Genomic DNA, 25,601 nt, shown 5'->3' on the forward strand with positions numbered 1-25,601 from the left:
GATACTTCTATTTCAGATTACTAATATATTTTTTTAATTTTTTATTTTAGAAAATAAAGTTTTATTCTATTTATTTTTTTATTGCTTAAATTTAACTTAAAATTTGTTGATTACAATTTTTCAGTTCACTGTTCTGCTTAAATTATAATTCTAGATATATTAAATTTCCTAACATTTATTTGAAAGGTATCTAATATAAATAGTTTAAATTTAATAAATAGAATCAATAAATATTATTGTGATTACATCATTATATTTCAATTTCAATACTAAACATTTATAAAGAATCGCATTTGTATAAAATACTATTTATAATAAAACATTAATATTGTTAAATACTAATTAGAATAGTGTAAGACTATTATAATCAATTTGATATTAATAATTTTAGTGCAGAAAGCTGATATAACTCAAAATTACAAGAAAATATTTTTAAATTTTATTATACATTTAATATATATCATTATATTGCTTTTCCTTTACATTCTTCCTCAAAAAGTTCTCTAACAAACAATTTATTATTTGCATTAGTTTCTTTATCTATGTCTTTATAGTCATCACTCGTTCCTATAGCCATGTATTTCCCGTCATTACTAAATGTTAATGATGAAATACTAGCAGGATATTTTGGATATTGTCTTAACCTTTTTTTAACCACACCATCCCATAAGGCAACAATTCCATCTCCTCCTCCTGAAACAAAAGTCCCGTATCTAAAACTTATTAATTAGAGGAATATAAACTTTAAAATAGGAACATTGGATGAAAAGCTAATGCATTAACAGGATAGACATTATCAATTCCATCATGAACTTGTCTATGGCATTTAAATGCATATTTTCTGATTTGCGATTCAGGTGAAGGATCAAAAAATTCTACAGAAACACGCCCTTCAATAGATGATGTTACATATCCTTAAATATTAATTAAATGACAAATTCTATAATTTAATACCTTGTCCATCAGGCATACATTTAACAACTCTTGTCATAAATTTTAAACTACTTTCCCTCTGCTGTAGAGGTTCACTCATATTTCTTAGGTCATAAATATAGACAATTCTATTAGCCATAGCAACAACTAATTTATAATCAACAGAATCCATGCTAAAAACTTTTTGTGGCAATGAATAGATATTTAGAGATTTATTATTTGACCTTGAGTCCCATTGTCTAATCGTTTTATCCCATGATCCTGTTATTAATAAATCTATATTTATATAAGCCTTCATTTATAAAAGCATAAACATATAACTAATATTTCTATTAAACAATGTAGACTTTATTGCATCATCATGAGTACCCAGTACTAAGACATTGGATGCATAAAGATCAAACCTGAATAAATTAATAATGATAATTATATCAATTGTCAATATACATCCGAACTCTTCGATCTAATCCTCCAGTATATATATGTATTTCATTACTAAAACAACAATCTAATACGGGCGCTTTATGCTCAAAACTAAACAATATAATATTTTGACTGTCCTTATTATCATCATTAGATAATATAGATTCAATATCAAGTAGTTTTAAAGTTTTATCCCATGAAGTCATAGCCAAATGCATTGATGTATAAGGTGAAAAAAGAAGAGAAGAGACACCATCCAGTGGAGAAGGAGTAATTTCCCACTGGTTGTGCTTATTCATTATATTAATAAATTAAAATTTAAATTTTTTTCAGGTTCGAAATAATAATTTGGTCTAAATGTAATTTTGAATATCTATTAAATATTTAATATAAAATATATATTGTTTATATCATAAAAGAATATTTATAGATAGTTTATTTTACTGTTTTAGCTTCTTGATTTCCGCAATAATTTCTATACAAATAGCTTCTAAGTGATCAACCCTAATCTTCACAAAATTTTCAATAGCGTCAAGTTTTTCTAATAGCATGGATTCTAAAACCCCATTATTATATATTTGAACTTTTGTTTTTGACTCAATATTATTAGACTCTTTAATTGCTTCATTATCGAATGGTTTATTTTGATAAAGTCGAGAAAAAAGTTTTGACATATTCATAAGCTTATCTGTTTCATTTATACTATATGGTTCATTCTCGAATTTAAAAGGAGAATAAGTAGGCATAAATTGTTCTTTATATGAATGATTTTGTATATTTTGACTCATAGTTAAAGTAGGATTTTGTTTGCTAAGATTGGAAGTCTTAATAGACTCTAATGTTTTAAATTTAGGTAATATATTTTCTGAATTTTTTTGAAAATAGTGCATTTGTCTTAAATTATCATCAAAAAGGCTATACTTTCCAATATTTTTATTGATATTAGTAGAACATTGTTCAAATTCATCATAACATTCATTATCCATAAAAATAGTTGCCTCTCCATAATCATTGTCATTAATATTATTACAATGCTCCTTTAATATACCAGGTCTTTTTTCTTTCTGCAATGAATATGAATTCAGTAAATTTATTTTTGTTTGTATAGAATTTTTTTCAAATTCATCAAAATTAAAATTTGTACCTATTTGTGAAAAATCCGATGAATATTTTTTTTCATATTCATGAGAATTTATTGATTTTTTTTTTTTCAATTCTGATGGAATTTGTTTTATATTTTCATTTTGATTAAAAGAATCGTTTTCATCTAATTTATCCATAGTAAAAAAAGTGCGGGATGGTGATATCAACCATTTATCAATAGTATAATCTCCAATGCTATTTTTTGAATAATTTTTCCCATTGTTTTTAAATGTATTATAAGGAATTTTAAATACATGATCTAATAGCTGATCTCTCATTTGAACTGCAAGAGAATCACAACGAGATTTTCTTTTTAACACAGCACTTGCTGCTCTGTTTTCTTTAACGAAAGTCCCGAAATAGTCATTATCGATAGTATCTATAGACTTTGCTCTTGACAAACCTAATTCAGTTGTACTAAATGTTTTTTGTCGAAGACAAAATCTTTCATATAGAAATATAGTAAAAAGTATAGGAAAATGCGTAATCTTTATAACATACCAATTTAATTTCATATAACTCTGTTTTGAAAGAATATAAACCAATGGATAAATAATCCATTGAAGAATATTAAATGGAGTTTGATAGAAAAAATATGCATCTGATTTAACACTTGAAATGGTATTAACTGCAAAAAGAAACTGATGTTCTAAATATTACAATTATTAAAATATTAAGAAATAATAGTTTATACCTTCATGTGCATTTGCTCTAACGGAAGCGAATGAATTTGAAAGAACAGATACTAAAGCAGTTACTACAAAATAATTTGAATTCGCCATAAAAAGAATTAATAATGTTTGTCCTAAAATATTCAAATTATCCATCATATCCCATGCTGCAGGAGAAAATCCAAAAAACAATTGCTATAAAAACATTATATCAATTTAATAATATGTATTATTTAAAATACCATTAATCTAAAAGCCAAGGATTTTGGAGAGTAACTATCTCTTGCAAAGGCAAGACTTAATGCTACCCAAAACCCGGAAAATATAATAATAATTAGAATTAAAGTTGTAAAAAAATCTATTGCCATTTTCCGAAACCCGATAAGCATTTGAGAAAAATAACGATAATAATCTAATAATAATTAAACATATATTTCTTAATAAACATAATATTGCTTCACCCATTGTAGAAAATAGTCTTGGGAAGAGAAATATTGCATTTGTTGCTAAAATATCATAAGCTATACGTGAAATTTTGTGCTCTGGGTCATCAATAAAAAGTCCGTATAATCTTAATGCGAGAAAACCAATAAATATGCAGAAAAGAATAACCTTGAATAATATCAGTGTTTTTTAGGATAAATGTACTCTTTACGTCAAATATATTCCATAAATTTAATAAATATAACCTAGTGCCTGAATTGGCTATACCCATAATCTTAAGATATTAACATTAAAATAAATAATTTCAACCAATTTACCTCATCCAATATAAATCCTATAGCCCAAAAATCCATAACCAATTCCAAAGTAGTTATTTGAGGAATATTTTGTATTAAGGTTGCAGTAACTAAAGCTAACATTATAGCAAAGCTTACAGTAGCCATATAATGCCGATATTTTGGTACACGCAGTCTACTTAGCTTCAAAATACTACATTCTCTACTATCATAGATTGTTGAAACTCTTCGATAAGACTCTGGTATAAAATCATTCTTGTCAGAACTAGAATAAAAAACAATATTTCCTTTCCATATATTTTCAAGAATCTGCACAACGACAGGGACAGAGAGAAATCTTTTAGCTTCAGCACGTATAGCCACTTCGATAGCAGATATTTTGTTCGCTCCTATAAACGCCATATCTGTATAATCTAAAGATGCGCCTTGTAAAGGCCAAAAATCATAAGTTAAAACATCAATCTAAAAAGATCAGAAAATAGTCAAAAAACAGAAATATGTACAAGTTCTTCTGATTTGAAATACTTTAATATTTTAATTGCCACCAACTCGCATACAACCGCACATGTAGTATTTATAGAAGTCATAAGTGCATTTTCCGAAGCTTCTTTAATAAATTGTACCTGGTTTACAAGGAGCGCATATACAATTGCATGAGATTTTTTTTTTTTGCATTTTTCAAGGATAGGACGAACAAGAAGTCTTTTTATCAACATTAGCTAATTTATCTTATTATCATATTATTATACGAATTAATTTGAGGCCCTCGCAATTGAAAATGATCCGTTTTAGAATCAACTGAAGTAAAAACGTCTTCTCTTACTGAATGAACGAGGTTATAAACGGGTATTTGATCCAAATCTAATGTTGACCATAAGTGATCATGTATCTGACTTCCTTCCATAATAATTCCTAATTTAGAATGGTTGGGTATATAACTTTCCTTACATCAATTGTATAGTCTAATATTAAAAGAAACTTGATTTTCTTAAATAAATATCTTTTTTTACGCTTAAATTATATAAACTGATTTTGAAATAAACATTTTAAAAACGATCAGATATAGTTAAAATAGAAAACATATAATATAAAAATAATAAATTTAAATGAAAATTCTTAAATTTTAATAAAGTTGGCAGAATTGTATAAATATTTTTTAAAAAAATCAATATCATAATAAATATAATTATAAAAAAAAATATGAAATTACATTAAAATGAGCCCAACTTCTTAAAAAGGACGTGATTTAAATTAAAGGTTTAATATATTTTATATACAGATATACACAATTTGTTATTAAACCAGTAATATGTCGAAAAATGTAAAATTATTAAAATATATTTATATTAAAATTATTTCTATTATTGTTTATTATATCTAAAAAGTATTAATTTTTATAATTAGTATTTACTTATTTTTAAATAATAATCTTGAATATTTTAAAAAATTAAAATTTGAAATTTCATTTATTAAATGTAATTTATTATTTATCAATTTCAATATAAATAATACTTTGTTAGAAATATTTATATTTTAGTTAGAATATGAATCGTATAAATTAAACAAAACACATTGTTTTATATTTTTAAAGAATATATTTCACAATAAAAATTTTAACAAAATTAAAAAAAATATTAAAATAATTGTTTCAATAAAATATAAATTTTAAATAATAGACATTAATAAGGCTAAAAACTTTTCTAATAATTCTATTTTTCAATAGACCTAGTTAACATCTAACCTTAAAAATATTAATTACAATCAATATATTATTATAATACTTTTTAATTTTGTACTATTATTAATATATAATGATTATGATAACGATATATTATTCAATACCTTTGCTTTCTAGAGGAATATTAGTAATTTTTATTAAATATTTTTTTCACTAATATAATTTTGTAAATATATTAAATTGATTTTTTATAAAAAACACATGAATAGAAGTTCAAGATCCAATTTAGAAAAATGTCTAGCAATCACTAAAAACTTAATAGTAATTTTTCATTAAAATGATCGACAATTAATCATTTTCGTCTAAGATTCTAATTGTTTAATTAAAATACTTTTAACTAAGTTTTTCTCTAAAAAAAACAAAATTTGTAATAATAAATAAACTAAGTATATATTTTCCTTTTAAACAACAAGTCATGAATGTTCTTATAACAGATATATTATTAATCTTTTTCAAGAAAATGTGGATCCATCGATAGTTTTGAAGAAAATTTAGAATGCCAATCTTGAAAAGCCTTTTAAAATTAGAATTCCAAGATAAACGCGCTTATCAATATATATACCTTTAATGGAATAAATGTATTATCTATTTGTGCATTACCAAGCAACTGAGAACCATGAGGAAGTTGAGAAGTAGTAAATCCAACAATAAAATTATATAAATTTGTTACAATTCGCTGCACGATAACCTGTATAGGCGGAGCTGGACGAGAAACTTCAACAGATTTTTGTAATTTCTTTTGGTCTTGCTGAGCCATCGACAAAGATGAAAGTTGCTGTTCCACTGATAATAATGGCTCAATACTAATACCAAGAACTGCAGCTACAGACTGAGCGGATTCTGAAACATCCTGCATTACTTCCATTTCAGAGTTTGTATTGCTGGAATTTGATATGTTCCTAAGCCTGAAAATAGCAGAGGGTTTTTTATTTGAAAGCCTTTAAAATTTAATTTATAAATAAATTAAATCCCATTATACCCTCCTAAAAGTTGAAATTGTTTTCCAGGATATTGAAGATACACTGTTGCTCCAAAATCTTCCTGAAAAAAGTCTGAAAAATTTAAAAAATTACCATTAAAATAATAACTTACTATCTGGCAATAAAAATATAATTATATGATTAATGGATGCTGCATTTTCTAATACAAATATAAATTTGTTATTCTCAATCTAAAACGTAAAAAAGTAATAATAAAAGAGACAAAAAACCTGCTGAATATTCGTTTGAACTATAGATAATTCATATTAATTTATGTATAAATTCATATATCATTTCTTACTTGGCCGACCTACTTATTAGAAAAAAATGCCTAAATAATGAAAAAAAAACCTGCGCAAATAACTCCAAACATTTCAAGAGTTTTTCTGAATAAATATTATTAATATTTTAATATTTTTAAATCGAGGCTCGAATATCGTCAAAATGCAAGATTTTTTATATTTTTGAGAAATGGTATCTTTAACATACCTTGGAATACATTTAGGATTTCATTCTTCAGAAGCCCTAGAGACATCTAAGGATAATAAATGCAAAAAATATCATAATATACGAAGTATTCAATCTAAAAATCGATATTTTACAGTAGATGATTTCATTAAGAAAATTGCATCAAAAAAAGGATTACAGGATAAACGTGTTTTTATAAAAGAAAAAAAGGATAGCATATCTTCTTTAAAACTTAATGAAGTTTCTGGGAAAAATAGGAAAAAAATTATTTCAAATAAACAGAAAATAAATTTACAAAAAAAAAAAAAAAAGTCATCCAAAAAAAAAGAACATCATTCTTCCAATCATCTTAAAGAACTATCATTATTCGTACCATTGTTAATTTTTAGCATTTTTTTAAGTTAATATTTTTAAATAGTCTGAGGAGTCAAATGATGAATCTATTGAGATGCAGCCGGATCCAATTATCGCTTCTCCATCATTTACGAAATCTGAAGTTGATAAACGAACTTATTTGCCAATTAGCGCACATGCAAAAAGGATTATTATGCCAGAAGAATATTCTTTGGGGCAGATTTTAAAAACTAGAAAGAAGAAAAAAATGTTAAAAATTCCTGATGATAATTCTGTTTTTGACGGATTTGAAGATAATGATAATAGCTTTAATAGTTTTCAGACATATGGAAAACTTTTATTTGTAATTTTTTGGGTATTTAACTAACTTTACTAACTTGATAAAGAAATCATCTGACGAAATTTCTTATGATATAAAGAAAGCAAATTGTAATGGAATGCAAGAATCGTATGATTCAGAAATCATTCATGTTCATGAGGAGTCTGAAAAACAGAAATTATCACATTTTATACCTAAAAAATTGGATTTATATAATTTCGAAAATTCTTTTCATTTACAAAACTATAATTATTATCCATTCAATCATTCAGAATTAATGTTAAAAATGGACACTTTCATTTTGAATCATCAAGAAGGTTATAATGAAATTTGTAAAAACTTCATTTTTATATCTAATTTTAATATTATAGTTAATAAAAATATCTTATCTAATAATGACTGCAGAGGATTATTTAGTTCTCTGAACATCCCTCTGGGTAATTCTGATTCTAAAAATCTTTTAAAAGCAGCAAAAAATCTGAAAAATTCATCTTTAAACAGATATTTATTAAAACACAGTGCATTTGATAAAAATAGCTTAGTTCCTGATAAAGCTTATAATATTAATGATATAATGGTAGGAAATACAGAAGAACATTTCTATTCTAGTATGTTTGCTAAATCATGCCCAGTATCTAATAATTATATAGATGGTAAGCATTTAAAAAATTATTTTATTATTATTAAATATATTTAGACATTTCTGATATGAAAAAAGAATTGTTCTTGAGTAATACTAAAAAGATAAAAAAGCTAGATACTATTAAAAAATATGATAATTCCATTAATTCTATAGATTTATATTCTGATTATAAAAAAATTGACATTTGTGAATCATTTAATACTGATACAGACCTATTTAGATCTCTTAATAAGAAAAAGCTGAGCTTTTTTAAATCGAAAAATTACGAGATTTATGTCAATGAAACTAATTGTTATGATGATAGTCTAGTTACTTCAGAAAAATGCCATTTATTTGAATCATCTTCAAGAAATTCTAAGCTTTTAACATCAAATGATATGGCTAATAATGAATATAAACCAAACATTACATTAATTGATAAATATACACAGGCAGATAAAAAAGATATGCTTTCAAAAAGTGAATCTTCTGAATCTATGGATTCTATAAGTATAACTGATAAGCCTTTATCGTCTTTCCAATCGTCATTTAATTGCAATAATGTTGAAAATTATAGTAAAAAATATTTTTCTAAAGATTCAAAAAAAACTTTTTCAAATAAGGATTTTCAAAATTATAAAAAAAAAAATCAGAGTTCTATGAAAAATCTTTCTATTATAAATGAATCATTCATACGTTCTAAACAACATAGTAAACGTTCTAATACAACATTTGAACTTTCATCAGTACCTAAAAATAGCTTATTCAATTTTATTCGTCAAAAGACGGCAAATATATCTGATTATAACCATTCTTTTACTGATTCTAGCTTTATATCCAAATCTATTATTTCGAAATCACAATTATTGAATAAGTCGTTTTTTAGAGATAAAGTAACAGAAAATAACTCTCAAAACATTAATGATTCATCCAATAAATATGCGTTACTAGTAAATAATAATTATGAAGTATCTAGAAACTCATTTTTAGAAATCCGAGAAGCATGGTAAGTGAAAATTAAATTTGTTCATGGTTATATTTTCTTAAAAATATTTATCCTATTTTATTTGGTAATAGACTATGATAATGGACCAATTTGCATATATTAAATATATTTTTTAATATTAAAATACCTACTTAATATTCTTATATAAAATGTAAGGATTTCAAAAAATATTTATGGATTTTAATTTGTTTTTATTATTTAAAGGTTAGAAATATTTACTAAAATACAATTTGAACTGTTTTAAAAATTGAACATTTAATTTTATTGAAATTTATATTTAATATAACCGATGATGAATAATATTAGACACAACTTTATAATCTTACATACTTTCTTTTGCTGACTAAATTTCTTCACTTCTGAGGTTATAAAATAATTAAATATTTGTTTGATAATTTTTAAAAAGATTTAAGTTCATATTATTTTAAAAAATCAGTTTTACATTATATATTAATTTATCTAGGATTGTTAAAAATCATTAATAAAAATAAATTACATGATTCATGTATTAATTCTTAAAATTTTAATATATAATTTAACAGCTTTTAGATATTTTAAATTAGAAAACTGTCATTTTTTAGAATTTTATAGTTTAAAAACTAGTATTTAAATGTCAATTTAAAAAACATTTTAACAAAAAACAAAAACCATCTAAAATAAATAAATTAAAATATTTGTAAAACAATTTTCTTAAATTTCTATAAAAATATTATTTAATTTAAAATAAACGCCTATGATATATACGGAACTTTTATAAAAATTATTACAAAATCTAAAAATATTTAAAAAACTTATTCATTTCTAGATAATAAAGAAATAAAAATAAATTTAAAAAATTAAAGATTATATTCAAAAAGTAACTTATAATAATATATAAATATTAATAATAAAATTAAATATTAATATCTAAATATTTTTTCGTTAACTAAAATTTTTAAAATCAAAAAAAGATTTATTACTTTTAAAAAATGTCTGCATCGGCATGGCTATACTTATTAACGATAATAACTAACTCTATAAATTTGTTTATACAAGTTTTTTTTACTATTATGTAAGTTTTCTTTGATTTGATTATAAAAAATAACCAAATCAAAGGTATTCAGACCTTGAGTGTGACTATATTAATCCAATTGATCGTTTGTAAACTCAATATTTTTGATTATTACTAATAAGATTGTTATAGTGTGTAATAAGCTTAATATGGTTTACTCATTTTATTTTATATTTTTATATCTAAGATTTATTATAGTACATTTTACCAGAAGCAATTATTCATGCTTTTTCGACATTATTATTTCTTTTTTCTAGGCATTGGCTGCCCTTTCTATTAAATTTTCCTTTACTTGCATATAACATTAATAAGTACGTGAAATTTTATTAATTCTATTATTTTATTAATTATATTAGAATCATGACAAATCAATATACTTTAGATGCTACAGAAATTTTTAGAACTCTTAGCCGGCATAAAAAAGAAAGTTTTATTAAACTTGCTATATATTTGTTATTTTTCTTTTTTTATCTTTATTCGTAAGTAACTAGTTCATTTTATCCATTATAATATTTATGGATAATACAGGATGATTTCTACACTTATTTTAAATGGTTCTTAAAAAATATAAAGACTAAGATGTGTATAATATTGATGAATATTATTAAATTACAAAAAGCAATGAATTTGTTCAAAATTTATATTAAAATTATTAAATATTGAATTCTTTAATTGTGGTTAGACAAAAATTTTTTTATTAAGCATCTAAGATATGAATTTAACTGCATATTCTGGCGTTAAATCTGGTTTTTAAGTATTTTACTTTTCGTTTTTGAAAATCATCAAAATTATTTATTTTATTTTTTTACATTTACAATTTTTTGTTAATTTTGATATAGGTAATATTTATAAATTTATCTAATGTAAATAACATATTTTTAAAAAAAAACGTTTCTTTTTATAAATTAAAAACATTTTTTATATAATCTTGTATTTCTTAAATCATTTAGAAAATTTAAGTAAATAAGTATTAAGATTATATTATAAAGTTATCAATAAATCATTTATTGAAAATTATTTTAATATTTTGAAAATTGCTGCAATTATTTTAAAAATACATAACATTAAGACTTGAGATTACGAAAATAAAATAATATACAATATACTTTAATATAGTTTCAGAAAAGGCTATTAATATAGAATTTTATATATGGATCAAATAAGAAAACATTTCAAAAATGTAGTTACTCAGTTTTTTAAATCATGATTCTTAACAATAACAAAATATTTATCTTTTAATAAAAAAATATAATCCAGTCTAATATACCAAGATCTTTCATATTAAATAGTCTTTTAGTGAGCTTATTTATGATAGTGAAAAAAAGTGAGATCTATTTTAACAGAATCTAAACATACAAGATCATGCTGAGAAAAATGCAGAATAATACTTAAACAATTATACTCAGCAAAAGCTATATTCATTCAAGAGTCTCTTCTATATTTTTAGAAGCATTAGTACTTTCATCTAGTTGAAGCAATTTTACAATAATAGCATTCACTTCCTATAATTACAAATTAAGATTATTTTTTTTAAAAAAACATGATAAACCTTAGGTATTGTTTTTTCGTAAATAACCATCAATTCCATTTGATTTGGGTACACCTTAAGAGCACGAAAAAAACAACTTGCGGCTTCAATAAATTTATGAGATCCTACACACATCATTCAAAATATACATTAATTCCCATTACTTAAACCTGCCTTGAGAATAAAGCCCTTCACCTTTTGCTACTTCTTGCATGAAAAATTGCTCACGCTCTTCAACTAAATGAGGAAGTGTACATTTTTGCACTTCATGATATGCCTTACGAATCGCTTGGGCCAAAACTTCCTCCTGATGTTGTGATTCAGCTTTTTGTGCCCGTGAAAGTTTTTTCTTATCACGTCCTTCAGAAATTTATCAATTAATTCTATTAAACTCAACTTTCTTACTTAACTTTCTCCGGAAAGCTGCATCATTCCGACGTTTATAATCAAAATGAATTGCATAACCTATAAACATAGAAAGTAAACCTTCAAAATACGTATAACGAATGACAACATGCCTATTCCAAACGCTAGGGCGCTTGATAAAGCAATCCCAATAATCCAGGACGTCTTCATTACTATAATATAGTTTATAGGTTACGTATACGGGATATCGTTAGAACGCTAAAAATAAGCAAAGCAGAAGTGATTTAAGTGTTTATTTTATAAAGATTTATGTAAAAACAAATGGAAGACAGATTGCAAATTAAGGGGTAAAGGATTATTTTATTAGATAGTCCTTTTAATTGGGTTTTATAGACAAGCTTTAAAAAAAGAAAAAATGGACGAATTACTAGAAGATACATTTCCTCCTCTCCCAAAAGTAAGAGAAAAAGACAAAATAAGGGTACGGAGTGGATATAGATATAAAAGAAAAAAAATTAATGTGTTTTTTTAAAGGTCGGATCACTTATTAAACGAAGATATTCAGGTCGTGTTGGGCCAACAATTTTAAATCGTGACGGAGATAATGTGGATGGCTTTTCAGGTAGTTTACGGGGTACTGGGAAGTATGGAAATGATTATCAACAGCCATCTCATGAATTTTCTCTTTCTAATTTTACATCGCAAAACTTTAGTGCGGAAGAATGTATGTCTTTTTTTAATGAGGACTAAAAATATTGATGATTGAATAATAGATGTAAACAATAACTTTCAAAATGCAACAGAAGATGAAATTTCAAAATTTTATAATCAATTGGTTCAATCTTATGAAACTATTTCATCGGATCTTCAACAGAATATTTTTGATAATTATTTGAAGTTCGTTTCAATTTCGAAAGAAATATCAAACATGAGCAGTGATATGTCTACTATTAGAGATCATCTTAACTCTTTATGTGATGCTATTGAATTATTAAAAGATGACATAAATTCTTTATCTCAAGATTCATTATCTTTGGAAAAAAATAAATGGAAAAGTTATAAAAATTCTATTTCAGATCTAAGGAATATATGGGAAGATCAAATTAAGGATCTTCTTGAAAATGTTGAGGGTGCACAAAAATTTTTGCCCACGGCTTATGGAAGACATATAGTTTATGAAAGTAGTGATTGGAAAGAGTTAAAATGTACATCATGGAAACCAAAATCTAAGACTCGCTTGATTTTACTTAATGATAATTTGTTAATTGTCAGAATTTCTCCTAAATATCAAATTTCTCAAAATTCTGCTCAAAAAACTGGAAAAGTAAAATATATCGCAGAAAATTGCTTTCCTTTAACTGAAATTCAAATAATCGACTTAGAACCTAATGAAGCATATTTAAAAGAACGTAATATCACTGGAACTATAATTATTCAGAAGGAAAAACAAAACTTTATTTTCAAAACTGATAAAATTGAAGAAAAAAATAAACTGCTTCAGGCATTTGAAAAAGAGTATCATACATTAACAAAAATACAGAGGGGAGAGATAGAGGCTATGAGAAAAGCTAGAGGTTAGATCCTTAATAATTAAATAAATGTTAAATATATTTAGAGTCTATATATTTTTTAAACACTAAAGATTCATCTATAACGGCTCAAACTCTACTTAATCGATTATACCTTAATAATTCAGAAACTATTTCACCTAATAATGGCGAAATTAAAGATTTTCAATGGGTTCAGGATAAAATAGAAGAATTAGATATAATGATTGCGCATAGATTACTTGAAGATGCAACAAAAAGTATTGAAAAAGATATGTTTTTAACATGTTTTTAAATATTTAAATTGATATATTTATAAGCAGAATAACTGTCGAAAATCTTAAAGAATCTATTACAACAGAATTAATTATTTTAAAACTTGAAAATCGTTCCTCAAAATTAGCAGATATAATATGTGATGAATTAGATAAGATGTCATCATATAAAAATATTGTAAAAAAAAATGTACATTATTTATTAAGACTTGGATATGAAAATCGTGCAAAAAAATCATTTTTAGCATCCAGATCAAATTTAATTAAACGAAGAACAAGGTAAAAATATAAGTATTGTGATATTTTATTAAGACAATAGGCAATTATATTTTAAAGAAAATATTGTTTCATATATATCTGATTTAGCACTAATTCACTTTGTTTTAATACACAATACAGCAGAGATGTATATATCCGCTTTCCAAAAACCCTCATTGACATCTAGTTAAATCATTGACAGCTTTTTTTCATATATCTAATATTTTTAGGTCTTATAACATGGATAAAATCTCAAATTGAAAGTAAATGAATTTATTTTAATTCCGCTTTAAACTAATGACTATTAAGACTTTTTAGAACTCTTTTCAAAACAAATATGCTTTATTAGTTTCAATTCAGATATTTATTCTAATAGCATGAAGATAATTAAAGAACAGTGTAAAATACTAAATAATTTGGGAATTGATATGAGTTTTTTATTTAAAAATTTTGAAGATAATTTCAAAAAAAAAACAGAAAGTCCTAATTCCTAATTTCTTATCTATAAATTTATATTCATCTAATTTTTTATCTAATTTTCATTATATAACAGGATCTTTTTTGTTAAATGTTTTTTTTGTAGTATATATAATAATTATATTAGATTTCTATGATATACTTTTATATAATATATTTTTGGAGTAGATTTATTTATATATATTTAGACACATTTCATCAAATACTATCCAATTTATTTTTATAAAAACAAAAAACATTGAGAAATAATAAATTGAAAAGGCAATGCTTTCACATATTAAATAAATCTATATTTCATTTATCTTTCTAAAATAAAAAAAAAAAACTTTTTTTTAACATTTTTTTTCGATAAAACTGGCGGGATTGTTTTCTACAAATATTTTACACTATACAAGTGTTTTAAAAAGACCAAATCTATACTCGCGTCTTCGTCAATACATTAAAATGGTTCATAGTATTTCGTCTAGTGCTGAATTTAAAGCGAAAATTAGTGTTAATTCTTTAACAGTTGTCGATTTTTTTGCAACTTGGTGGTAAAAAATGATATTTATTTTTTTCTTTATTTGATAGTACATAGTGGTCCTTGCAGAGGTTTTTTTGTGTGTATAAAGATGATTTTTTTATCTAAATATTCTAGCAATCGCTCCTAAAATTGAAGAATTATCAGAAAAATATACTGGAATGTAGTATTCTTTTAATATAATAACCTTATTTGCTAATTTTTTGCAGTCTTTTTTTAAAAGTAGATGTGGATCAACATAATGTATGATTTAACATATGTTTCGATACATTATTATATTAATTTATATATATAGGATCTTGCTTCTGAATACAATATTACTGCAATGCCTACATTTCTTTTTTTTAAAGGAGGAATAAAAATTGCGGAAGTTGTAGGTGCATCGTCCAGCAAAGTAGAAGAAACTATTAAAGCTTATTTATGAAATATTGATATTTTCAATATTTTTTAAAAAGTTTAAAAATCATATTTTTCATTTTATTGTAAAATGAAATAAAAATATTCATCTGGTTCTTTAGTTATTTTGATTTTATAAAAGATTAAGCCATATTTTATATATTTTTTTAAGAATTGTTTTAAATTTTATATTCTGTAAAATTATATTATAAAAATATTTTTATTATGTAAAAGAAAACAATATGGACTGCCATGCATTTATAATTTTAGTTTGGAAAAGTTTTGCAAATTAGACGAAAAAAGATAGTATCATAATATTAAAAGCTATTATATATTTCATAATTATGGCAAACAAAAAATAAATATCATTCATCTTATTTTTTTAATATTAGTTTGATTTTGTAAATTGTATATTAATATAAAATTTATTATTATATTATACGTCAAATTAATTTTATTTAAGCCAATTTTAAAATGAGTAACTTTTATAATTTTTTATAAAATTTAGAATACTTTAAATCAGGAAGCTTCATAATGATATTTTAATAGCTGTATTACTCTTTTTTATGATTTTTGAATGTATCTAGTATCAAACTATTTATTAAATAGATTATATAATTTATAAAAAAAATATATTTATAATATAAATACTTTAAAAAAAGGTAAAAACAATAAATTCTAAATATTAGCATATCTAAATATACTTTATTTTTCAAGTATTAAAAAAACAATACATATATATAATAAATGCATCATATGCTTTAAAATTTTAATCAATAGATTGTTTTTATAAATAATACTTATTTTTTTATTGAAATCATTTATAAAAACAATTTATCTATATAACTGTGTAGAAATTTTATAATTCATTGCTTATGAAAAATTAAACACTTCTAAAAATAATAATATTATTTAAAATTCAAAATGTAAAATTATTTTTTAAAACTTAACTCTTAAACTACCATAATTACTAACAATATACAAATGTTTAATATCATTTTCTTCAAAAAATTTAAAAATACTAATTCTTAATAAAACAATTAAATCATATTATAACCAAAGACTTTATATAATCTTTTTAATATAATTAATGAATTATTTATCCAAAATTTATATAACCTATTCCATAATTTTTTAATCTAAAAATGTATTAGCAGGCGTAAAATCAACTTCATTATAAAGTGCAAAAAGTTCAGAAAAATTATCGGTAATATATGAATATACATTCTTAGATGATTCGTAATTATTCAGGATATGCGATAGATTTTTTGACGTTAATGTTTGCAAACTAGACTCATCAGATTCTTGAGAAGAAATTGTAGTAAATGGAGAATCAAAAACTGTAGGAAGGCTACAATTTCCCATATTATCTGTTTTTAAATTAATATCAGTTGTTTGAGCAAAACCCTCACGTATAGAATTCTTTTCTAGTATTTGTGAATGTCGACTCAATTCTACGGGATGTGCTGTTTGCTGAGATACATGTGATTGAGATGAAAACAAAGGATGAAACACATGATCCTTTTTATTTTGAAATTTATTTTGGATAGAATCATTAAATAAAGATAAATCCTGATGCGTAGAATCGAATTGAGTCTCTTGATTATTATTATTATCCAAATAAACTATCATATCTTGATTTACAACGAGAGAATGATCCTTTTGCTCATCCAATTCATTAATCGTTTCCAAACTAGTGTTTTTCCCAGAAAATAAAGCAGTTTCCTTATTTTTCTGCTCATTGTTATAATTATTAGAGATAAAATTAAATGTAGAATTGCGGTTTATATTTTTATGATGATAATTTTGAGAATGATTAGAATTTTGTACAGAAGGCATGTTATTATTAAATTTAGACGACAATTCAATAGGATTTCTCCGAGATTCAGAAATTAAATTAAAGTGCTGATGCTCCATCGGTAATTGATTCAACACAACATCATCAGAGATTTTTCTATTCAACAAAGTATTTGCAGTTAAATCAGGCACCCTTTCAAAACCCATTGACTGGCTTTTTCTACTGGTTTTATTTCTTTTCCTTCGTCTTTGATCACGTTCAAGAAGTATTCGAATTTCAGCAGTATTCATTTCATCTGCCAAACTAGAGATATAACTATCTTGGGAATTTCGCCTCAATTCCGCTTCAATTGGAAAAGGCCTTTCAGTAGAGATAATACTACCCTTTAAATATACAGAGGGTCTCGATTTAAATATTTTAAAACCATCTATCTTATATGTGCGAGATGAACAATATGTATTTGTAGATAATCCTGAAATAAAAGACGTCGCTGTATTAGTCCTAAAGATATCGTCTACGAAAAAATCTTTGTTATTTTGTTCAGAAGGTTCGGGAGAATATAAATATGATCTTGAAGAAAAACTAAATGACCTCTTTTTAAATTTTAATATACTCGACCGCCAATTTTTACTATAAACACTTAAAGAACGTAAAGATCTAAGCCATTGATCAGACTCAAAGATATTTTTTTTATAATTTGATGACGAATTCTCTGAATATTTATCTTGTGATAATTTTTTCTTATAATGTTTATAATTCTTAGAAAAACGCGAGAAAAAAAACAATGGCAACATTATATATGTATATTCCAAAAGCCACGTTATTAATTGAAAAAATGCCTATATTTCTACTCTTATATATATATTTTTTAAAAACCCAAACTTATAAAAACATTGATTTAAAACTACGTTCAACCGTAACACTTAAAATATAAAAATATAAATATAAATACTATTTTATTAAATTGTAACTGAAGCTAAAATAGAGCATTCTTCTTGTGTCAAATAAGATGCCATAGATTTAATATCATTGATATTATTAGATACAATATTTTTAAAAAAATCAACAAGAAATTTCTTTGAAAATTAAAATAAAACATATAAATATTAAATACAAACCTGTAAATCCAATTCATTTAAAGGATCATCTATAGAATCATCATCATTAGATAAAGTATATGCTTCTAATATAAAAATTAAAAATTAGTATTTAAAAACAAAATACTTTCTTACCATAAGTATTATATGTATTAGAATCCAGATCATCTTCCCATTCATCATCATCATCATTAGAAAAATCGGCTTTAGAAGTTCCAATTGATTTTTTATCATCAATTTCTATAAAAGTCGATAGTTCTTTTAATAATATTTTTATTACTTTTACTAGAAAAGAAATAAAAAAATACTTTTCAGAATCTACAAAAGTTTAAATAGCTTTTCTTTCTGAAAAAAAGAAATACTCAATTTAGCTTTTGACCGTGTTATTATTTCATCAGATTCATTAATAATTAAATCTCCTTTTACAACAATATCTGAAAAACGTTGATCTTGTAACATGAACAAATTTATTAATGCAACAGAACTATTGAGGGTTAATTATAGAGACATTTGTCATTAAGTTAACACCTTGTACGAATATTTTTATAACCATGTATAATATCAATATTTTCACACCATGATTTTAATAAAATCTCTAAACCTGTAACCCCATTTATTTTTATATTATAAAGAAAATCCACAATAAGTTTTGTTTGATTAATAATTAAATGTGCAAATATTAATAATAACTCCTATATAATACATTAAAAACAAAACTATGTTAGATTTTATATTCATTTTAAACCTGACAAAAACGAGGTGAAGAAGGATAAGTAAGTCGAATAACAATTGCTTCCAAAAAATCCGGCAAATAATCTCTAAATCTTTCACCAGCCTGCAAAATGAATAAAAATTATATTTAGTAAAAGTATACCCTATAAATTATAGCTATTACAAGTGGTCCAAAAAAAAAGTTTACTGATTCTGAAACAGATTTTTCCAACAAAATCCTCAAAATGTTTACTATTTCATCAAAAATAGATATTCCTGTTTCACTTTTTCTACATTTTGTAAATAAAAATAAAACAATAAAAATAAAACAATAAAAATAAAACTAACAAACTAATAAGTTTATCATAATCCTTAAGAATAATTTGTCTTAAAATCTCCTCAGCAGACTTCTTAAATTAACTTTTTTGAAATAAAAATAGTAAAAATATAAACCTGTAAAACTTCATTACTGTCACAATTTTTCATAATATATATAAGTCCAGGAACAATTTCTTCAAGAAATTCTATAGACAAAGATGATGATCCTCCTTTTATTACAGGGCATAATAAGTCAAAAGCAACCTATATATAATGTAAATACCAATGTTTAAATGTCTGAATAATTGCCTCAGTTAATTGTGTCTCTGAAGCATCAGATATCTTGGTAGAAAAAAGCTCTTTTAATGGTAAAAGGATGGTATCACAGAATGCAGAAAAATTAGAGACATTTTTTGCTAAATCTTCAAATATATCTTGAATAATTCCAATTAGATATGGGTCCCCCAAATTGTGCAAAATAATCTTGAACAGAATAGAAATTATCGCAGGTTTTGAATATAATATAGCGTCACGATCGATTTTAACAGACAAAAGTAAAACTTCTAATAACAATATTAAAGATTCGTTATGAACCTGAGAAATATAAAATTCTATAGCATCTATTATTCGAAGTTGAAAAGGAACTAAATATTCTAAAGAAAGAGAAACAGATAATCTTAAAATAATTAATGTATAACTTTGATGCAGCCAATTTACCTTTGTATTGTTTTAAATGCAGAAAGTTTAATTACTCCAATAGATTCAGAAAATATCATAGAAATGCAGTTCGAAAATACACTTGATAGCTCATTATTATTTAAGGCAATGCTCAATTGCCCAAGTATAAGAATAGCACGAGCTCTTAAAAGTTCTTCTCCAATTAGAATTATGGTCATGTGTCTAAAAAATACCTGGAGGCTTTTCTATATTATAGAAAGATAAAGAAAAAATAACAATATTGCGTTTTATAGAAATATCAAAATTTTCTACTATTCTACTAACTAAAAACAATATTGCCTCATTATATCTCCATCTAAAAAAAATTTAAATTTAAAAAAAAAATCAAAATATCATCTTACCCCAAATCTAAGCCAGAGATCATTGATTCTAGCTTTTTTATTAATATTTTACTAGTTGATACTAAATTACAATTTCCAAGTTCCTATAATTAATTTTTAAATAAATCAAAATTAAAATTTATAAAACCTCAACAACATCTGCAGAGATCTGACGAAGAGTATACCTTACGTTTTCATTCAGTTCATCCTCAATAAAGCTGTTAGAATTATCTATAAATTCTCTTTCCTAAAAAACAATTAAATAAATCAATTTTTTTATTAAAATACAACTTGCGATAATGACAATTGCGAATAAAAGAGAGAAATATCAATAATCTTATTTAAAATAGAATCATTTGAATAGTCTTCCAAATTCATTTTTTTTTGTAATGTTTTATCTTTTAATGAAATTTGAATAAATGAAAGTTCTTCTGTTAATAATGTAGGCAAATTTATCAATTCACCATCAGAGTCATTTTCTTCATTAGACTCATATAGATTTAGAATATAATGTTCAGAATATATTTCTTTTACTTGTTCGATTTCTATCCATAGAGCCTCAAAAATGCTTGGTAAATACCTTGTTAGTAGATATGAAAATGTTTGATGGAGTTTATATAAAATCTTAAATACTATTAGAAATTTATAGAATATCATCTTTAAATAACCTTTATAACATTTAATTTAAAAAGTATAAAATCATAATTTAATGTTTTCATAATATTTTTAGAAATAATTGTAATAAATAAATTCATCCATGAATCCAAAGTCTCGATAGCAAATGAATTAATAATTTCCGGATGTATATCTTTTATCATTTCTAGTGAATCTAGACAAGATTTAAAAACAGATAAAGACTGGGCTCTAGTCCTAAATGAATACTAATGTATTTTAATAAAAACAAAAAATTGATATCAACAATACCAATTCGTTTATAGAAATTTCATATAAAAATCTTGTTAAACAGAGAGAAATAGAAAAAAAATGTTCACTTGTAAGAGCATTATCAATCAATTCTAATTATATAAATTTAATCAGTATAACATAAATTAAGAAACCTTTCAAAACTTTCAATCCACCATATGTCTCAATCTGAGGATCTTTCGAAAGTTTAAAGAGAATATTATCAAGTAAATCTGGCCATTCGTCTGGCCAATCAACGATAGCTATTTTTGAAATAACATGGGCCTATTTATCTTTAAAATTCACAAAATAACAAACAAAGATATAAACAGATGTATTTCTAATTACTTTCAATTCTGATGAAAGCAATTCCAATAATAGATTTCTAATCCTATTCTTTATATCTTGATTTACAATAAAACCATAAAATTCTTGAAAAACAGGAGACCAATGATTCAGCACATATTTCTTAAGTATCAATAGTGATGCCTTTTGATAGTAAGTCATATCGTATCTTTAATTTCTTAATAATTATACCTGCCGTAAATAAGTTTCAGTACTCGATGAAGCTGAAATATTAATTAAAGAAATAGGATATTCTGTTAATTTTTATTAGATAACTTTAAATATCTTTCAAAGATGAATGCCTCCTGAGTTTTCCAGTATTTTTAATTCATCTTCTGCTTGTTTTCTGATAAAAGCATCTGTTGATTGACAAAATGAAAGTAATTGTTCAATCTTTTGTTCCATTATTAGTGTTTATTCATCAAAATTCTTAAAGATATATTATATGAGAGGATCCTTTTTTCTTGAGTATTTTGATGGCTTTATAAGTATTTAAAACTTTAAAACATTGATTTTCTAAATTTTAAGCTCTTTAAAAACGTTCGGGATAATTCAAAAAAATAAAAAATGACCTCTATATCAAATTCTAAGTTATTTTTTTTAATAGAATCATGTCTTTATTCTATCTTAGGTATGTATTTTTAGTTTTTGTTTTAATATGTAGATTGAAAGTTTGTTAAGAAAAAAATAAACTTAAGTCATTAAATCTTGAACCATCATTTGAAGATGACAAGATAATTTATGAAACAATGAAGCTAATTAAAGATGAAATTCATGAGTTAGAGATAAAGCAAAAGGATTTGGAAGAAAATAGAAATATGTTTGTTATAAAAATATCTAAAATAATACATTTTAAAAAAAAAAAACAGGTCTACAGAGATATTAAAATATCGAGAAGTCTTTTTAATTAAATTACAAGATTATTATAAGAAGCTAGAAGAGTTATTAGAGTCAGGAGATCCAAATGGATATGAACTTATCATAGAATTAATAAAAGAACAAAGGGAATATAAGCAGTAAGCAAAACAAATAAATAAATTTAACTTTATAACAAAGATAGAAAGGATGAATTAGTTGAAACCTCATCCTTCAATTCTTTGGAATTTGAAAAATCTATAGAAAAACCTAAAATAGAAAATACACAAATACTGAAAACACAACACCAAATTATAAAAGGTATTTTTTGAATGGAGTATCAATATATCTATAATTATTTATAAATAGAGCAAGAAGCATCATTAAATAATTTGTATAATTCTATATCTCTTCAAAAGGAACTAACAATTCAAATGGAATCGGAATTAGAATTACATGATGATTTACTTGAAGAAATGGAAGTACTTATAGATAGGTCACAAATAAAACTCGACAAATCAGAAAAAAGGCTTGAGGGGTTTACTAAAGGCATTAAGAATAATAGTGAGTATTAATTAAATTACATAATTAAAATTTAATATAACAGGTGGAATTTTTTGGATTATTATGATTTTTATAGTGCTTATATTTTTAATAATAATTATAGGATAATTATAATGTTTGATGTAGATTTTACCGGAAATTATTAGACTTTAAAGAATATAATGTAATGTAAAATAATATATATATTAGATACGGATAATTTATATATACCAGAATACGCTTAGTATTTTCCTATTTTAAGATTTTATATATAAAAATTAAATGTTTAAATATTTTATTCTAATAAAACTGAGCTTCAAAATCTAACTATACAACAGTTTATTATATCATTAATAATAACAAAATTAAATAAAAATTCCAAAAAAGCACAAAAAACAACTTATTTTTTACCTTTATAATATCCTTAATTTTAATAAAAATGCTATAAAATATCAAAACAAAACAAAAATTAAATATATCCCATATGTATGTGTTATAATAACATCTATAACATCATAACATTCCAATTCCCATTCTTTGTTCTCTTTGATAAAAAACTATCACCCACATAAGCATCATGGAGATATAATTTACAATTACCTGGCGATAATGAAATATTAGGAGTTAGTTTTTCATCACCAGTATACATAATTGAACTTTTATCAGGACTAGATTGAAAATCACCGGGTGACAACTGATTAATATCATAAAACGGAGGAAATAATTCAGAAGCAAGCAACGTATAATCTGTAGATGTTTGAGAAACAGAAGCTGCAGTTGAAGATGGTGACTGTAATTGTGGCGTTATAGGACATGTTGATGTACTCGGTTTAATAACAAAACTACCATCATTTTTAATAATATTAGAAAGATTAAATTCATCATTTTTTATTTGCTCTTGTTTAACAGTAAATTGCTTAAAAAATGTTAGGATTAAAATTTCTTGCAAAAAAGCTCTACGATAGCATTCCTCTTCTTTAAATCTTTTATAGCTTTCAGACTCTTCTAAATCTTGATTTCTTTTAAAAACAAAACAAAAACTTAATGTTTGTTGAATAAACTCTAGTACATAATAATAAAAATGCGAAATATAATTTTTGCATGTAGAAATAATATTTTGCCTTATTAATCTAAAAGTTTTTCGAAAGAGTTTATATTTTCTTGATGGTATATATGTTGTCAGCTCAGCCAAACGAATTTTTATATCACATGAAGGTGACGAAGGTAATGCTTGACATGATGAAGTACATTGCAAAGAAATATAATCTGACGACAATTCATCTTCATTATAACAATTTGGCAACTTAGAATTAACATTATTTAAAAGTTCGAAATTTTTCTTCAAATTTTTATCATTTTTAATAGAAAAATCAATAAACACAGGCTTATTTAACATTGCCTGAAATATACATCTTATATGATCAGTTTTTTGTCGGTATTTAAATAAAGCAAACCAATTGAAATCAAATCAAACTTCATATACTTTATAATACTACTTCCATATATTTATACTTTTTAATAAATTAATAACAAACCTACGATAAAAGTATAAATTCTTGTTTTTAATTAATGTAAATTCAAAATAAATCTCTATTTTTCTGTATTTTTTTTTTTAAAAAACAATTTTACTATTAATTATAATTAAAAACAATAAAAAGATCAAACAGTTTAACAAATTATGTTTTAAAATTATTCAAAATAATCTTAAGATTTTCCAGTGATTGAAAGAAAAATAGTAAATATCTTTATGATAAATAAAACATCTTTATATCAAGTCTTTTTACAAAGTAATAATTAATTTATCAAATAATAAAACAATTGAATACTTAGAAATATTTGCATAAGAAACATTTTTAAAAAATAGTCGAATATATAATACATATATATGTTAATATAAATATCCTATGTCGATAATAAATACTGTTTTTTATGAAAAACGTATTTACATTAGATGAATATAATTTAATTTATTTAAAATATCTATTTTAAACTTTTTTTAAATATATACGTATCTTTTTAAAAATTTAATAACTTAAACATAAAAAACATTTGAATAAAAGTTTGAAGATTTTCTTTAATAATCTAAGTATAAAAATACTTTTCTATTAAAACATTTAAAACCTAATTTTCTATATTTAGAAATTATAAAAATTTTAAT

General features: G+C 23.7%; 12 protein-coding genes across 12 annotated transcripts; 5 read left to right on the plus strand and 7 right to left on the minus strand.

Moving 5' to 3' along the window:
- Nucleotides 1-463: 463 nt before the first annotated feature.
- PNEG_00281 (hypothetical protein) lies at nucleotides 464-1,684 on the minus strand (the record flags this gene model as incomplete). Its single annotated transcript, XM_007873961.1, has 5 exons — nucleotides 1,381-1,684; nucleotides 1,255-1,337; nucleotides 955-1,209; nucleotides 758-914; nucleotides 464-713 (listed from the first exon to the last, which is right to left on the minus strand). The coding sequence occupies exons 1-5, from the start codon at nucleotides 1,653-1,655 to the stop codon at nucleotides 464-466; spliced, it is 1,020 nt and encodes a 339-aa protein (XP_007872152.1). The 5' UTR covers nucleotides 1,656-1,684.
- A 112-nt stretch (nucleotides 1,685-1,796) lies between these two features.
- On the minus strand, nucleotides 1,797-4,814 carry PNEG_00282 (hypothetical protein; the record flags this gene model as incomplete). The annotated part of the gene is made up of 8 exons (XM_007873962.1): nucleotides 1,797-3,148; nucleotides 3,194-3,365; nucleotides 3,413-3,582; nucleotides 3,632-3,782; nucleotides 3,826-3,888; nucleotides 3,932-4,372; nucleotides 4,414-4,612; nucleotides 4,660-4,814. The coding sequence occupies 8 exons, from the start codon at nucleotides 4,812-4,814 to the stop codon at nucleotides 1,797-1,799; spliced, it is 2,703 nt and encodes a 900-aa protein (XP_007872153.1).
- Nucleotides 4,815-5,969: 1,155 nt separating this feature from the next.
- Nucleotides 5,970-7,037, minus strand: PNEG_00283 (hypothetical protein). Its single transcript, XM_007873963.1, has 7 exons — nucleotides 6,980-7,037; nucleotides 6,930-6,938; nucleotides 6,859-6,878; nucleotides 6,741-6,819; nucleotides 6,628-6,700; nucleotides 6,211-6,586; nucleotides 5,970-6,162 (listed from the first exon to the last, which is right to left on the minus strand). The coding sequence occupies exons 1-7, from the start codon at nucleotides 6,999-7,001 to the stop codon at nucleotides 6,091-6,093; spliced, it is 651 nt and encodes a 216-aa protein (XP_007872154.1). The 5' UTR covers nucleotides 7,002-7,037; the 3' UTR covers nucleotides 5,970-6,090.
- Nucleotides 7,038-7,069: 32 nt separating this feature from the next.
- PNEG_00284 (hypothetical protein) lies at nucleotides 7,070-9,484 on the plus strand. Its single transcript, XM_007873964.1, has 5 exons — nucleotides 7,070-7,465; nucleotides 7,515-7,793; nucleotides 7,837-8,086; nucleotides 8,141-8,422; nucleotides 8,467-9,484. Exons 1-5 carry the CDS (start codon nucleotides 7,100-7,102, stop codon nucleotides 9,399-9,401), a joined length of 2,112 nt encoding a protein of 703 aa, XP_007872155.1. The 5' UTR covers nucleotides 7,070-7,099; the 3' UTR covers nucleotides 9,402-9,484.
- An 881-nt stretch (nucleotides 9,485-10,365) lies between these two features.
- Nucleotides 10,366-11,146, plus strand: PNEG_00285 (hypothetical protein; the record flags this gene model as incomplete). The annotated part of the gene is made up of 6 exons (XM_007873965.1): nucleotides 10,366-10,448; nucleotides 10,493-10,533; nucleotides 10,581-10,600; nucleotides 10,647-10,759; nucleotides 10,805-10,927; nucleotides 10,977-11,146. The coding sequence occupies 6 exons, from the start codon at nucleotides 10,366-10,368 to the stop codon at nucleotides 11,008-11,010; spliced, it is 414 nt and encodes a 137-aa protein (XP_007872156.1). The 3' UTR covers nucleotides 11,011-11,146.
- Nucleotides 11,147-11,866: 720 nt separating this feature from the next.
- Nucleotides 11,867-12,552, minus strand: PNEG_00286 (hypothetical protein; the record flags this gene model as incomplete). The annotated part of the gene is made up of 5 exons (XM_007873966.1): nucleotides 11,867-11,950; nucleotides 11,998-12,101; nucleotides 12,151-12,336; nucleotides 12,382-12,441; nucleotides 12,495-12,552. The coding sequence occupies 5 exons, from the start codon at nucleotides 12,550-12,552 to the stop codon at nucleotides 11,867-11,869; spliced, it is 492 nt and encodes a 163-aa protein (XP_007872157.1).
- Nucleotides 12,553-12,663: 111 nt separating this feature from the next.
- On the plus strand, nucleotides 12,664-14,916 carry PNEG_00287 (hypothetical protein; the record flags this gene model as incomplete). The annotated part of the gene is made up of 9 exons (XM_007873967.1): nucleotides 12,664-12,689; nucleotides 12,736-12,823; nucleotides 12,877-13,066; nucleotides 13,116-13,916; nucleotides 13,958-14,165; nucleotides 14,210-14,443; nucleotides 14,484-14,608; nucleotides 14,653-14,685; nucleotides 14,732-14,916. 9 exons carry the CDS (start codon nucleotides 12,664-12,666, stop codon nucleotides 14,914-14,916), a joined length of 1,890 nt encoding a protein of 629 aa, XP_007872158.1.
- Nucleotides 14,917-15,343: 427 nt separating this feature from the next.
- Nucleotides 15,344-15,843, plus strand: PNEG_00288 (thioredoxin; the record flags this gene model as incomplete). Its single annotated transcript, XM_007873968.1, has 5 exons — nucleotides 15,344-15,432; nucleotides 15,477-15,490; nucleotides 15,537-15,582; nucleotides 15,629-15,662; nucleotides 15,715-15,843. 5 exons carry the CDS (start codon nucleotides 15,344-15,346, stop codon nucleotides 15,841-15,843), a joined length of 312 nt encoding a protein of 103 aa, XP_007872159.1.
- Nucleotides 15,844-16,949: 1,106 nt separating this feature from the next.
- On the minus strand, nucleotides 16,950-18,407 carry PNEG_00289 (hypothetical protein; the record flags this gene model as incomplete). The annotated part of the gene is made up of 1 exon (XM_007873969.1): nucleotides 16,950-18,407. One exon carries the CDS (start codon nucleotides 18,405-18,407, stop codon nucleotides 16,950-16,952), a length of 1,458 nt encoding a protein of 485 aa, XP_007872160.1.
- Nucleotides 18,408-18,572: 165 nt separating this feature from the next.
- On the minus strand, nucleotides 18,573-22,450 carry PNEG_00290 (hypothetical protein; the record flags this gene model as incomplete). The annotated part of the gene is made up of 21 exons (XM_007873970.1): nucleotides 18,573-18,689; nucleotides 18,732-18,796; nucleotides 18,846-19,028; nucleotides 19,073-19,194; nucleotides 19,239-19,402; nucleotides 19,456-19,545; nucleotides 19,585-19,711; nucleotides 19,770-19,828; nucleotides 19,875-20,003; nucleotides 20,049-20,415; nucleotides 20,457-20,610; nucleotides 20,651-20,772; nucleotides 20,819-20,901; nucleotides 20,946-21,044; nucleotides 21,089-21,421; nucleotides 21,466-21,678; nucleotides 21,722-21,813; nucleotides 21,856-21,985; nucleotides 22,031-22,189; nucleotides 22,238-22,299; nucleotides 22,348-22,450. 21 exons carry the CDS (start codon nucleotides 22,448-22,450, stop codon nucleotides 18,573-18,575), a joined length of 2,973 nt encoding a protein of 990 aa, XP_007872161.1.
- Nucleotides 22,451-22,599: 149 nt separating this feature from the next.
- PNEG_00291 (hypothetical protein) lies at nucleotides 22,600-23,572 on the plus strand (the record flags this gene model as incomplete). Its single annotated transcript, XM_007873972.1, has 6 exons — nucleotides 22,600-22,676; nucleotides 22,727-22,865; nucleotides 22,915-23,061; nucleotides 23,106-23,221; nucleotides 23,270-23,464; nucleotides 23,508-23,572. The coding sequence occupies exons 1-6, from the start codon at nucleotides 22,613-22,615 to the stop codon at nucleotides 23,570-23,572; spliced, it is 726 nt and encodes a 241-aa protein (XP_007872163.1). The 5' UTR covers nucleotides 22,600-22,612.
- A 350-nt stretch (nucleotides 23,573-23,922) lies between these two features.
- PNEG_00292 (hypothetical protein) lies at nucleotides 23,923-24,839 on the minus strand (the record flags this gene model as incomplete). The annotated part of the gene is made up of 2 exons (XM_007873973.1): nucleotides 23,923-24,000; nucleotides 24,044-24,839. The coding sequence occupies 2 exons, from the start codon at nucleotides 24,837-24,839 to the stop codon at nucleotides 23,957-23,959; spliced, it is 840 nt and encodes a 279-aa protein (XP_007872164.1). The 3' UTR covers nucleotides 23,923-23,956.
- Between the last annotated feature and the right edge of the window lie 762 nt (nucleotides 24,840-25,601).

The sequence above is a fragment of the Pneumocystis murina genome, assembly GCF_000349005.2.
Source record: "Pneumocystis murina B123 chromosome Unknown supercont1.1, whole genome shotgun sequence".
In the NCBI taxonomy this organism is placed as follows: domain Eukaryota; kingdom Fungi; phylum Ascomycota; class Pneumocystomycetes; order Pneumocystales; family Pneumocystaceae; genus Pneumocystis; species Pneumocystis murina.